This window comes from Talpa europaea (genome assembly GCF_964194135.1).
Source record: "Talpa europaea genome assembly, chromosome: 9".
In the NCBI taxonomy this organism is placed as follows: domain Eukaryota; kingdom Metazoa; phylum Chordata; class Mammalia; order Eulipotyphla; family Talpidae; genus Talpa; species Talpa europaea.
Window position 1 is genome coordinate 98,331,054 of NC_140076.1, and position 14,114 is coordinate 98,345,167.

At 34.6% G+C, this 14,114-nt stretch overlaps 1 protein-coding gene across 1 annotated transcript in view; it reads right to left on the bottom strand.

The window, feature by feature from the left end:
• The window catches only part of DPYD (dihydropyrimidine dehydrogenase), a gene marked incomplete at both ends in the record, with an annotated part of 741,074 nt that overhangs the window by 134,363 nt on the left and 592,597 nt on the right, over positions 1-14,114 (bottom strand). The window contains one exon of the mRNA XM_084242233.1: positions 7,200-7,342. Coding sequence (XP_084098359.1) covers positions 7,200-7,342 — 143 coding nt within the window. The remainder of the gene's footprint in view (positions 1-7,199; positions 7,343-14,114) is intronic.

Below are 14,114 nucleotides of genomic sequence, written 5' to 3' on the forward strand. Positions count from 1 at the left end.
AGGCATCGGTCGCTTTACCTTAATCTACCCTGTAAATTTACTCTTTATGTTTTATGTTACTTAGGATTATGATCAACTAGATTTCTCTTTCCCTCAAGCAGAATTTAGGAGCCCTGGAGTAGACAGTCAGGATTTCCTTTACTCAACACAAATGATCATATTTCAAATAATTTTGGAAACTAAAGAAGTCAGGCATAAATTATTTAGTAAAGGACAAGCAGTTCACCTGCAAAATTATAAGACTGGGGTAAACTATAAACAGGTGTAATTACAGAACTGAGAATGAATCATCAGTTAATAAGCTAAGGACAGAGCAAGCAGTCATATTTGTTATGATGAATTTCTCTTGTATTTGGAAGCATAATTCTTGAACACAATAACAGGAGATGACAGGAGATTCAAAGACAAACATGGAGTAGAAATTAGGAAACATGGTTTCTAGTCCTACTGTGTAGCCAAATGATGAAATAAACTCAAGGAAATTACAAATTTTCAAATATGTAAAATGGGTATAAAGTGATCACTAATAAACCAATAGCTTTGTACAAGTCACATGAACTGAGAAATGGTTTTTGAAAAAGAACAGGTTTTTTTTTTTATCAGATCATTAATATTCTTTATATTTGCAATGGCCTTGAACTAAGTCTCTATGCAGTCTAGATTCTGAACCCTAACTTAATACCAGAGTCGATAAAACATTCAGGTAGATTTAAAAACAAATATCAATTACATACATCCAAATGAGTATGACCTTTTCAAAATAATCACCTTGGTTGATGTTGACGCTGCTCAGAGTAATTTTGTAATATTTCTTTCTAAACTGTTTATTAAAGTCAGTTATGAACTTAGAGATAAAGTGACTTGGTTTTATTTATCTAACCTCAGTTCAACAATCAGCTTTGTTCACTCAATTTGGCTCTCTTTAGCTTTGTTTACAGAAAATCAAATCTATTCTTAAAGTATGAAGACTAGTTACTGATGGCATTCAAAATAAATCACCTCCCAAAGTGACTATTTTGAACAATCACTTGGATGGACAAATTATGGAATGATTATTATAAAACCAATTACATTTAATCACAACTCATTTCAAGGGATATTGATATATTCGAAAGATTCAGAGAAAAAGCAACAAAGAAAATACATTGTTTAGAAAATAATATGTGAAATAAGAATATCTAAGCAACTGTGTTTTTTTTTTTTTTTAACCTGGAGGATAAAAGGGCAAGTAGTAGCTTAAATCTTCGATGAAGCATATAAAGACCCTTTGATGAAGAAGTGATACTTGTAGTTAACCTTATTTCTGTATACCGTGCAAAAAGAAACAGATGACATCTGGTCAGAGTTAAGAAAATTTAGCCAAGGAAGTTTATGCAAGGTTAGAAATTTCATGTATTGCATCTGCAAACATCTTAGCCATGTTATGGCTATTTCCAACAAAATCGTTATTGTGATGGTATTGCTTTCTTTCCTATACTAAAATTGTCTTTCAAAGAGATTAGATTTAATTTCAATTAATTTCCTTTGAATCTAGGTGCTAATCTTTCTATCAAGTGGAGAGTATATAACCATTTGAAGACCTAGCGGGTTTCCATTTAATCCTCTACTTGCTTATAAACAACATTGTTCACTGGGACCAAAATGTTTTTCAAAATTAAAGCCTCTTCCATTAAAGTAATTTAAAATAATGTAATAATTGGCACAATAATTGGAATTTCATTGAATAGATACTAAGAGAACATTTTTTCTTATGTATTACCCTAAGAAGATAAGGTGTCTTTTTTTTATGTGTACTTGCATATCTTTCTTAGAATTGTAAATGAAACACACATTAAAGCTAGGAAACAAGGAACTATACAGTGAAAACTATACTATGTTTATTTTAACTTAGTTATGCAAAACAGATCTGAGATCACTTAAAATAAATTTGAATGGCATCAACTTTCTTCATATATCATAGCCTGATTTTTTTTAATAGAAGCATGTTTTATTTTATTTATTTATTTGTTTGTTTGTTTGTTTATACATGCACTGGGTACAGTCAGAAGCGCGGGAGGGTGAGAGAATTCACCAAAGCCAGAGCGGGGAGCAGAGCAGGCAGAAGGACTGAAGTACACTGCTGAGGGGAGCAGCGGGCGGCAGGAGAGGTCTGCGCGCCATGTGGGACCCTCCTCTGGTGGCCGGGGAGCAGCCGGGGATCGAACTGCTGCGGCAGAGGCCGCGGGCAGCTTCACAACTCAGCGCTCAACCGCTGCGCCACTGGGGAGGCCCCTATCATAGCCTGATTTTTAAGTCACTTTAAATTAAAAGAAATAAGAAATCATTAAATAAACATTTTCTACTTAACTAATGAAAATTTAAAATGTAGTGTACAAATTTTTATTACTGAAAGACCCCATCAAGACTAGAGTCTTCATGTACATGATCACCAAGAGAGACTGTCGATAAGGCATCTGCACTTGTGTGGAGATAGTGTCATCACATGGCTTCAATTACTTCTCTTTCTCTAGTTTTCATGAAATAATTCATTTTCTGATAACATTAAAAATTTCCATTTAGCTTGAACTAGTTCTTAGAGCAGCTTTGATTATTGTTAAAAATTGATTTGGTTTTCTTTTTTTTTTAAAAAATTATTTTTATTTATTTATGCATAGAAGAACTGGGGTGTAGGACAGAGGTGTGAGGGGTGAGAGAATCTACCAGAGACAGAGTAGGGAACAGAACAGGCAGATCTACTGAATACATTGCTGAAGGAAGCAGCGGGTGAGACATGAGAGGTCTGCTGCGCCTTATGGGTCAGCTCCCTAGCTGGGGATCAAACTCATGGTGGCCATAGCTTGACAGAGCTGAGACTTTAATCCCTGCTCCACCAGGGAGGCCCTGATTTCATTTTCTAAGACGAGTAAGTGACCATCACATGACCATGATTTCACAGCAAATGTTCACCACACTCCCTCTCTCTGTTATATTTCAGGGTTTCCTGACAAAACAGTACAGATGAAATGAATTAAAATACACACCCATACAATTTCAAGAAAGGCATAGGTCATGACTATATATGAATGGATGATGTCCTATAATTTCTGATGTTCTGTATGAAAGTCATCAAGAAATTGAATTGTAATGGCAATATAATTAAATTCTAGAAATCCATAGTCATTCAGTTGAAAAAAAAAGTAGTACAGTACTTATAGTCACTATATGCAATAGGGGAGAATTAACATTTTGAGATAAAATCTATCATTGAAAGCAACTGCCTCAGCATTTTGGTTGCTAGAAATTCCTAAATAGTTTTTTATTAACAGAAATTGTAGGCTTAACTATGAAGAAGGGGATATAGGACTTAATGGAAAGACCAGTTCTGGAACTAACAACTAGAAGTAAAAGTTAAAAAATGTCAGTGTTAATTTTTTTCAAGTCTTCTCTTCAAATTGTTTTGAACTTGCTTATTTACTATGATTTTCATGAATAACTAATTGGTAAAAGAGGTATAAAGTCTGAAGAGAAACCAGAGTATATTCATCAATATCTAATTGGTACCAGAAGCAAACTTCTTTTCTTCGGAATATCTCTCTTTAAAATATTTTAAGTCTAAAGAGTTTATGAAGAGTTTGAGAATATACTTTAATAAGGTTTTTATAAACATCAGAATCTGAAATTAACAACTTTCATCTATCTTTTCTTGTAACTCTAACTTGCATATTCTAGCCAATGGAAGCTTATGAAATAAGATGACAAATCAGTTTTCAAAGACCCTGGGGTTCACTTAAATACAAGTCAGTTGAGTTGACTGACAAAGTTATAAGAGCAGTTCTCTGAGAACAAAGACCCTTAACTGGTTTTGAAATTTATTTCTTGGCCCAAGTGTAACATCTGGTTCTGTTGTAATAGTCATTTTTCACTTCAAAGTTGTACTAAGGAAATGATCTAGAATACCCAAATTGCTATCTAGCTAATTTCTTGGTTTTTATATTCAATTTTCACTGAAGCATTTTTAAGGTAAGGCTATTGGACATTTTACCATTGAAATGTTAACATCTTTGTCAAAACAAGTTATAAAATAATAGAAATAAACTGTGCCACTGAGAAGTAGTACTTTCCTAAAAAACAATGACTTCAAAAGTGAAAAATTACCCATTACAATGGAACCCAAAATCCTTAAAGGCATTGTATTTTAAAACTGCACAGCAATTTACAATATTTTATGATTTTTATATTTCAGTTACACTCTTAAATAGTAAAAATTTAAGCAAATGAAACAAACCTGTTTTTCTTTGTTAAAAATTGTCCTCACTCACCACTTTTATTTTTCATACAAATGTTACCTTTGCAATGAGATTTACCTTTTTTTATTACAGCACTTACCATCTTACAAACTAGAGAACATACTTACATTTCATATTTATTATATACCTCTCCTGTCACTAGAATGTGAGCCCTATGAAGCAATGGTCTTCTTGTCTGTTTTGCTCACAGAATTAGTCCAAATTCCCAGAACAGTGTTAGGCAAGAACTAGGTTCCCGATAAATACTGAATGAATGAGTGAATGAATGATTCTCTGCGATACATGTTGATTAAGAGGAAGGCACATTCTACTATATTTACCTAACCTGTAAGAAAATTTTACCTTCATTTTTGAAATGCCATAACTTTTTCTAAAGTTTTATGGTTTAATTTTCAGACATAAAAGGCCATGTTCATTGAACTCATTTAAAACTGAATTTGAAATTACTATTCTTTCCAGTAATAAACTCACCTATCTACTTAGTTTATTCATGTTCTCGGTGCTATATCGAGAAAATCAAAATCAAAATAATTTTTATATCACTATTTCTGGTCACTGATTTAAATACCATCACTGTGATATTTAAGTACATTTTATTTATGTGATCAATGTCTTATAATAATTCATTTTGGCAGCACATACTTCTGAGTGTCAATAATATGAGGTAAATTTTATAGTATTCCACCTGGAGATACAGAAGTGGATGTGTTTCTTAAGGGAAATATAAAACTAGAGAAGAGGATTGAATTGGACAATACAAGCCAGTGAACAATTGCATCAGAGAAATGGGAGTATTATAACAGGGGTGTTTAGGGCACTGGGAGGTAGGAAAAAGATTTGCACTAACTGCTGGAGGGAATCTGAAGGCAAATTTTAAAAACATATATATAAAAAAATTGATACTGACTACTACCCAAGGCCCAACTTACATTAAACACTGTGAATCAAGAGTAAACCCAATTGGCAGAGTTACTTGGATTTCTCCAATAATATCCAACATCCCAGAAGTATAGAAAATGAAAGGTTAGACTGTAGTAGTTCTAAGGAGTACAGCACAGAGAGATATGAATATGATATATTCTCCACCCCAACCAAATGCCATGCCAAAATTTTAAATTCAAGGTCTGTCTGACTCATGACTGTCCAAAGTATATCTTAATGCTGATTTTAAGGTCATCCTGTAACTAAAATTGGTTTAAAATTATTTTCTGGCTGAATAAATATCTGAATCAAGTTAATGGTAGAATTGAGACAGCATCTGCAATTTTCTACTAGTGAAACCTACATGTGGAATTTTACATTTTTAACAAAATCATTTGGGAGCTAACAATCTACACAGCTGCAAAGTTTCTGGGCCATTCCAGCCATAATGGAAGGGGTAGTCCTTTGACAACAGCTTTTGATAACACATTAGAACTTTTATCCCCTTTTCACAATCTGGGGGAAAAAAAAATCACAACTCAAATACCTTGGGGAACTGATGTTTTAGGATAGGGTCGGGCATGACAAGATAAATGGAGTCAAACAGATTTCCTCTTTTGAAAATCTGAGTCAACGGATTATGAAGCTTGTGAAATATTTCATGGAGAAGTCAGAACTTAAAAGGACTATCATGTGGAATGAGACACACTGTCAAGATGGAACATTCTAGACAGAAGTTCAGAGGTGGGAGAAAGAAGGAGTAGGCCTTGGGAAGAGAAAGAATGAAGAGAAATATAGATGCCTTTGAGGGAGAAATCACATGATCCATAAAAGAGAGATGGAGTTCTTTCCCCAGAACTGCCCCACTGGCTCTTAAAGTTCCAGTTTTCATTAATGTATAGAATACAATAGCCTTCTGGGCCTCCCCTGGTGGTGCAGCGGTTGAGCGCTGGGCTGCAAGGCTGCCCGCAGCCTCTGCAGCGCCAGTTCATTCCCCGGCCACAGGCAAGGGTCCCACATGGCACGCAGACCTCTCCTGCCATGCCTGCTGCTCCCCTCAGCAGTGTACTTCGTCAGTCTGCTCTTCTGCTCCCCGCTCTGGCTCTGGTGAATCCTCTCATCCTCCCGCGCTTCTGAGTGTACCCAGTGCTTGTATAAATAAATAAATACTTAACAAAATTAGGAAATTTTAACATAAGGGTGCTATTAAGAGTAAAATGCACTCCATATAAAAGCATGCCAGTATGAAGACAATAGAATTTTCCTCCACTTTGTACTAAAGAAGCTGAAGAGCCAATTAATTTTTATACTTTTGAAAGCCATGAATCTATTAAGAGCCAGGAAATTTGGCAACCAGGAAATTCAGAGTCAAGTTTGATCATCATTCCAGTACTTTTTGACCTTGGCTATTGACCTTTGATTTCATCTTATTTTTTCAATTAATATTTTACTTTTACCCAGATTTCCTCAAATATTTGGCTTTTATCCAGAATTTCACTGTTCATTTTATCACTTTATCTCATTTTTTTAAAAAAAGATTTACTTATTTATGCATAGAAGAACTGGGGTATAGGCCAGAGGTGGGGTGAGAGGATTCACCAGAGACAGAGTGGGTAGCAGAATAGGCAGATTTACTGAAATACATAGCTAATATGTGGGTTAGCTCCCTAACCAGGGATCAAACTCAGGTTACAGCAGTGATAGCCTTACAGCACTGAGACTTAACCCCTACACCAGGGATGCCCTGATATCAATTATTTTTGAACCAGATAGGTGAGGGACTGCATTAAGATAGATGGTTTATAAGCCATCTACATAGAACAGGAAATGAACCTCAGATTTGAGCTTTACTCAAAATAGGACGTTAATGAGAGCTGCCATTTTGATTCCACATCGCCTCTTTCTCAAGAACTTTATAAGAATATATTTATTGTTACATTACACACTATATTTGTTAGAACTTTTGAAGAGAAAGACAAATGCAAGTACTACCTGGAGGACCGAAGCACCGCTGTGGAGAAACTGAAGTCCACTTTCAGCTGAGTCAATTCCACCGGTGGCCAAAATAGGAAATCCAGGCAAAGCACGAGCAATAGCAGTCACTGCTCTCAAAGCAAGAGGTCTGATGGCTATGCCTACAGAAAATGAGAATGATCATTGGTTAGCATACTGACCACTTGAACATATTGTTTTACAATCACTACTATGTAATAGCTGTGTTACACTAGACAGAATTCATGGTTTTGTATCTTTGTTTAAGATGTATACATACATAATATATAAATTTTGTTATGTTTCAAAGTAATGAATGTGTATTTATTTTAAGTTCTTTGGTGTTATTATAGCATGCAGGCTTGGTTAAATAAGTGGGCAGAGCAAACCCGGAACTCTTGCATAAAACCTTATACTACAATTTGATACACAGTAATACTGTACAAGATTGTATGGAACACTGAAGCATCTGTTTTAAAAAGAACAAGGAACAGCAGATTTTTTGAAAAAGAAAAACAATCACATATATTACATAAATAGACATACAGCTCTGTTATGTTTCTGTTAAGTACAAAGCAGCTGGTGTGAATCGAGATACTATAAAAACAAGCAAGGTGCTGATGAACTTACAGATTCCATATTGCTTTTTACATGTGTTTCCCATAATTTGGTGAAACATAGTAAGCCAAGCTAATTTTTCATACATTAAAAAAGTTTTAATCAAGTTAAAGAGTATTTACCAGAAACTAGTAACTAGAGAAGATGTGTTAAATTGTTTATATTTTATTCGGCCAGACATTGACAATATATTATTCCCTAATCATAATGAAAAACCATGTATGCCCAGACATTGAGGTCATTTTAAAATGACTATACTGTATTAATGCTGCACTCAACTCTCAAGAGTTAACACCTCCTGGAGTAAATTAATGCCTTCGTAAAAGCAATATAGTTTGATATTTCTGGTGTACATTCATAAATCATTGGTCTTTAATAGCACTTTCTGAGCTAAAAATAGTTTTAGTTGTGCAAAAATTTGACATTGTTTCAATCCAAGACTCCACAAACAAGCGATGGGCAAAATCAACCTCATGTGGTGAGTACTTTATCAACCCCACCACCACCACCGATGTCCTCATCAGTATTATCAATATGTATTTATTGCACTACTTACAAGCAAGAGGTTTCCTAAAATGAGTGGCTTTCTTTTTATCTTGTTCATATTCATTTCAGATGGAATCAAACTTACTGTATAACTAGTGCTTTTGCACTCAATACCAAAATGTTTCTGGAAATGTCTAATTGTTGCTCCCACATTTAAAAAATAAAGCTTCCCCTAGATATTAGTGTTTCTTACTCAAGAATGTTGGATGCTTATAGCAGATTTCCATAACTGACATTTAGAATACAAGGCATTGAGCTAGGGCAAACTGGAAAGTGAATGACAAGATTCTATTTCTATTTCAAAATACTTGTGAGTGACTTATTAGTCTCTATGTTACAACCATAAAGAAGACTAACACAGTGCATAGGAGAATGCATAGCAAGAACACACACACACACACTTATATACACATCTTTAGTGATCCTAAAAAGAAATTTAAGTAAAAAAAAGTTAATGGAAAGCATATTAAAGGAAATTTGTAACTTAAATAAACTTTTCAGATAGACATATCACTATCTCTGCATGATACAGTGGACAGGTTCAATGTGTACTATACTAGTAATTTCTATATGTACATATTACTTTGAAGTAGCAAAGAAATATTGAGATTCTTTTTTTTTTCTTATTTAGTTGACCCTAGAGAGTAAAGGAAATGTGAGCTAAGCAGATAAATAATTTATTTCTAACTGCACTGTTAGAAGACTATCATTAACACTAAGGGGTAAAATTTCAAAGTGGTACATAGGGATTTGGCCACATATTCCAATTGATATTAATGGACATCAAATGGCAAAATCCCAGAACACAGCTTTGAAAATCTAACCAGTTACATTTAAAGGGCAACATTATTGCACAGGTGTTAAAAAACATCAGCAAATCCTCAGTGGCATTTGAAGATGTTCAATTAGGTCAATAAGACATTTTCTATTTCATGTTTTTTTTCCTTTTTTAAAGTGTCCCTAATCTACCTAATGAACATGAAAATCTTTCAATGTAATAAAGGCACCTTTTTAAAAATTAAGAGTATTTATACTTTCTGAGGAAATGTGACCCAAACATGAAGAAACAGATCCTTCTGCTGCTGGGTGGTAGTAAATCCAGTATTTTATTTCCAGATAAATTTCATTTGATTGATTTTCTTATAACTCAAGTGATGTAATATGAAATATAATCTACCTTTCTTCAGCATTTTTATGGGAAATAGGCCTTAAAAAAGAACTTTATCCACTATGAAAAATTTCTAGAAGGAAAGTAAAAGTGACTAAAAGGATCTTTCCAAATTGTTAAATAAACATTGCTTTTTAGCCTTAAAATGACAAAGATGAAAAATATAGGTTTGAGACAAAAATAAAATGTTTGGTGTAAAGAAAATACATATAATAATTCCATATACGGACTCCCTGGTGGCGCAGTAGTTGAGCGCTGGGCTGCGAAGCTGCCTGCAGCCTTTGCAGCACTGGTTCAATCCCCAGCCTCTGGTGAGGGTCCCACATGGTGCACAGACCTCTCCTGCCCACCCACTGCTCCGTTCAGCAGTGTACTTCGTCAGTCTACCTGTTCTGCTTCCCGCTCTGGCTCTGGTGAATTCTCTCACCCTCCTGCGCTTCTGGCTATACCCAGTGCTTGTATAAATAAATAAATCTTTAAAAAAATTCCATATAGAACTGTACATGTGGCTACTAAAAATGCATACAAAATTTCTAGAATCAAAGTTGTGGAGATAAAATTTTAAAAAATGTTGTCACTGTGACAATAATCATTTTAGATTTAAGGACTACAGAGGAAGTAGCCAGTCCGAGAGGCTCAAGGAATGTGAATGTAAACTCCACCATTAGGGAAAACAAGCAGGCTTAAATCAAGAAAATGAAATCCTGTAAGACTAAATGAACTAATAGGCAGCATTCAACCTAAATAAGCCCTCATCTAAACAGAAGTGAACCTAAGGGATATTGAGTTATACCGAGTCATTCTGTTTCAACTGGAATGCACCAATGAAAATCAAGCCATCCTGATTTCCAAATTTTGGAACAAGCTGCATCTTTGAATGAACAAAAACAAACTGTGCCTTTGAGTTCCAACATTGCTGGCAGGAGTTCCAAATTGTAGTAAAGTGGCCAGCGAGAGGAAAAGCTGTAACTTCTGATACGTAATCGATCCCATCCTAGCATATAGTTTTAAAATGCAACTGTAGAATCTAATTGCTAAAAGGTGTTTGGAGAGCTATTTAAAAGACACAAAATTCCTCCCTCTCCGTTGCCCTCACTCTTGAACTCACAATCCTAAAATCCCCATTATGTATAATCTAGTTACTGATTCAAGCTTTCCAACTTTAGAGAGCTCATTGCTCCTTGGACTTATAGGAATTCTTAATAATTTAGGAATCTTATGAATGAAATGTTCATTCTTAATATTTATCCTCACTGATCTGCTACTTTCTAAGGAGACACTGAAAAAATCTAATTCTTCTTTCACAAATACAGCAATTGAAGACAACTCTAAAATATATCCAAGGTCTTCTCTCAGTTTAACATCCACAGGACCTTTAATCCACTGTAGTTCATGTGGTGTGCACTGAATTCTCTTCACCTTGCTGGCTTCATAAGGAATATCACAGCCCAGTTTTCTCAAACTTAAAAATGTATCACAATTGCCTGGAAGGCTTTGAAAACAGATTGAAGCATTTTGTTCCCTGAGTTTACAATTTAGTAAGCCCTAGATGGGTCCAAGAATTTGTATTTTTAAAAAATCCCCAGGTGATTGATCCTCAACACCCAAACACAGTAGTCTCAACTCACTCCTCTGATTTGAACTCTGTAAGTACAGTGTTCAAAATGGCATGTGATCCCTTAGTAGCTATTTCAAGATACTGCTTTTCAAAGGTTGTCAACAAAGCCCCCTAAATCCTGAAAAATAGCTTTTGTTAATGATTCAGGTTTTCTTCATATTTTACTTATACAATCACATTTCTGGATCCAGCTGGAAAACTTTCCTTTGTCTCTAATAAAGTAAATTTTGCTTGCTAAGTACCCATTAATGCATCCACTGATATGATAAAGATGATGTGATACTACTATGTGATGGGATACTATTCAGTTATAAAGAAAAGATGAAATCTTGCCATTTGCAAGGGTGTGTATTGACTTTGAGAGGAATATGTTAAGTGAAATAAGTCAGAACGAGAAAGACAAATACTGTATGATTTCACTCATAATTGGAATATTAAAAAAGACAGCAAATAAATAAATAACACAAAACACCAAAACTCACTTAGATTCTGTCACTAGAATGTTGTTACCTGGGAGGGTAGGAGGAATGGGTAGACAGGATTGCCTTGATGCTGGTGGTTGGAAACTACCAGACTCTTGGAAGGGGGTCAGGTGTTCCATGAGGAACATTCATTTAAAAACCATACATTTTATAAGTACTATTAATATGAATTATAGTATCAATTTGAGGATAAGCTAGTTACAATGTTAGAGAAACAAGAGAGTCAAATCCTACCTCCACTAGTCATGAACTCTGAGAAAATTGCTTAATCTTACTGCACCTATTATGAAAATTATTGTAACTCCATACAGTTGTTTTGAGAATTAAATGCTTTACTGTATAAAGGGCTAGCACATAATAAAAATCACACAGGTGTTTCCTATTATAATCTGTACTACTTACAAGGACAATTGATTTTGAGGGAGCACTTATTTAGTTTGACAGTGCTATGTCTTTGCTGTATGTTTAGTGATGCAATAAAATCTAATTTTCAAATTGGAGAAAGAATGATACCTATATGGTGATAGAAGTTTCTATCCTCTAATACGTCTCCCCTTCTTTTTCTCCTTTTCTAAGAGCTCTCACTTAGCAGTGTCATGATGTTGGTAAGATTAACCAACTCTGAAGACAAAAATCTCAAGTCAGGCATCAATATATTTAAGATATTTTTTTGAGAACTAAAAGATGCATGCACAAAACCAATAGAGAAATATTTTTAATGACAACTTCAGAACACAGTTTATGGGTGAAAGAGGAGGCAGAGCTTTTCTATGACTAAATCCTTGAAGAGGAAAGAAATTTTAATGGGCAAGATAGTGTGGAACATATGCTAATTTGGGATAACAGAAAGTTTGAATAATTGAGTTTAATTCTGTTTGTTTTTACCCTAATCATTTGACTCCTAGGACAGCTACTGTTACACAATTAATTGTTAGAGCTAAGTCCACAGTAAACTCCCTAATAGCTCTAGCTGGCAATAAAATAGAAATTGGGTTATAATACTCACTTGTTCTTACTGTGCATACAAAAGAAAATGTAGTTTTAATTTGCTTACATTAATTAAATATAATGAATTAAGTGGATAACAAATTTATTACATATTGAACTTTGACTGTCTATTTGTTAACAGTAGTTTTAACATCATCAATAGAAAGAAAATATTAACAAATCAAGAATTTCAAGGATTGAGGGGCTAAGAGATTGATTTTTATAAAACATACATAAATCAAGCACCAAAAATGTATACTTCATCAAAACAAGTTTAAAATGTTAATGAACATAATATACTGAAAAATATGTGAAGCACAGCTATTTAAAAATACATCTTTACACATGGATTAAAATTAGTTCAACCACAAACTGAAGGACTAAGAGGATCATGGTTATATGTGGAGATATGACACCTAAAGGGGAGAAATCAGAAACAGGAAATCAATTTTATGTTGTTGTTGCTGTTTGGGTTTACTGGAAAAACTAAAAATGTGTTCATGAAAATGTTTTAATTTGGTTGCCTATTCAAAACTTTCCCCCCAATCTTTATTGCTATGTTTATTTGCTTCATAACATATTCAATATGGCCATAACATATTCAATAGCCATACTATTCACCAGTCAATTCATATTTGATAACTTGGTACCTAGCATGCTTTAGGTATTTTATTTTTTTGAAGATTTATTTTTAGTTATGTATACAAGAACTGGGGTATAGGCCAGAGGTGTGAGGTGGCGGGTGAGAGGATTCAACAGAGACAGAATGGGGAGCAGAACAGGTAGATCTACTGAGTAGACTGCTGAGGAGAGCAATGGGTGAGACAGGAGAGGTCTGCTGTGCCATGTGGGTCAGCTCCCTGGCTGGGACGAACTCCAGCTGCAGTGGTTGGAGACAGCTTGATAGTGCTGTGTCTTTAACCTCTGCGCTACCAAGGAAGCCTCTAGGCATTTTATTTTAGAGCAACAGAAGTCATTCTATGTACCAGAAAAGAGGTGGATTTCCTTTCAGAAAGTGTAGGATGCTGTTAATGAAAGGAGTTGGTGCACTCACTGTGAAGTGATTTCCATAGGCCAGACAGAAACTGGGGCTTCATCTACATTGTGTCACTTAACCCTCAAAATGTTGAAAAGATAAATGCTGTCATCTACTTTGTATGTGAAGGGAAAGATCAGGTTTAATAAATGATTTGTTTGATGTCACAGTTTATTTAAAGGACGTATGCTGAAGGTCCATACTTTTCAGCTGTTACTGAGAAATGTCAGTGCAGCAGTTATGAAGAAATTCATCTTCGTATTATCTCTGCCTTAGAAAAACTGTATCAGTATGGTCATTAATCTAATGCTAGGAGAACATGTGTAAAGTCCAATCAATTAGTTGTCTGGGCTCTTTACAACCTGATGATTTCCCCTATCTGTGAAATAGGGACATTAGTAACAATATTAGTATTGGCACATTTAGTAACAATATCAGTATTGGCACATTTAGTAACAAT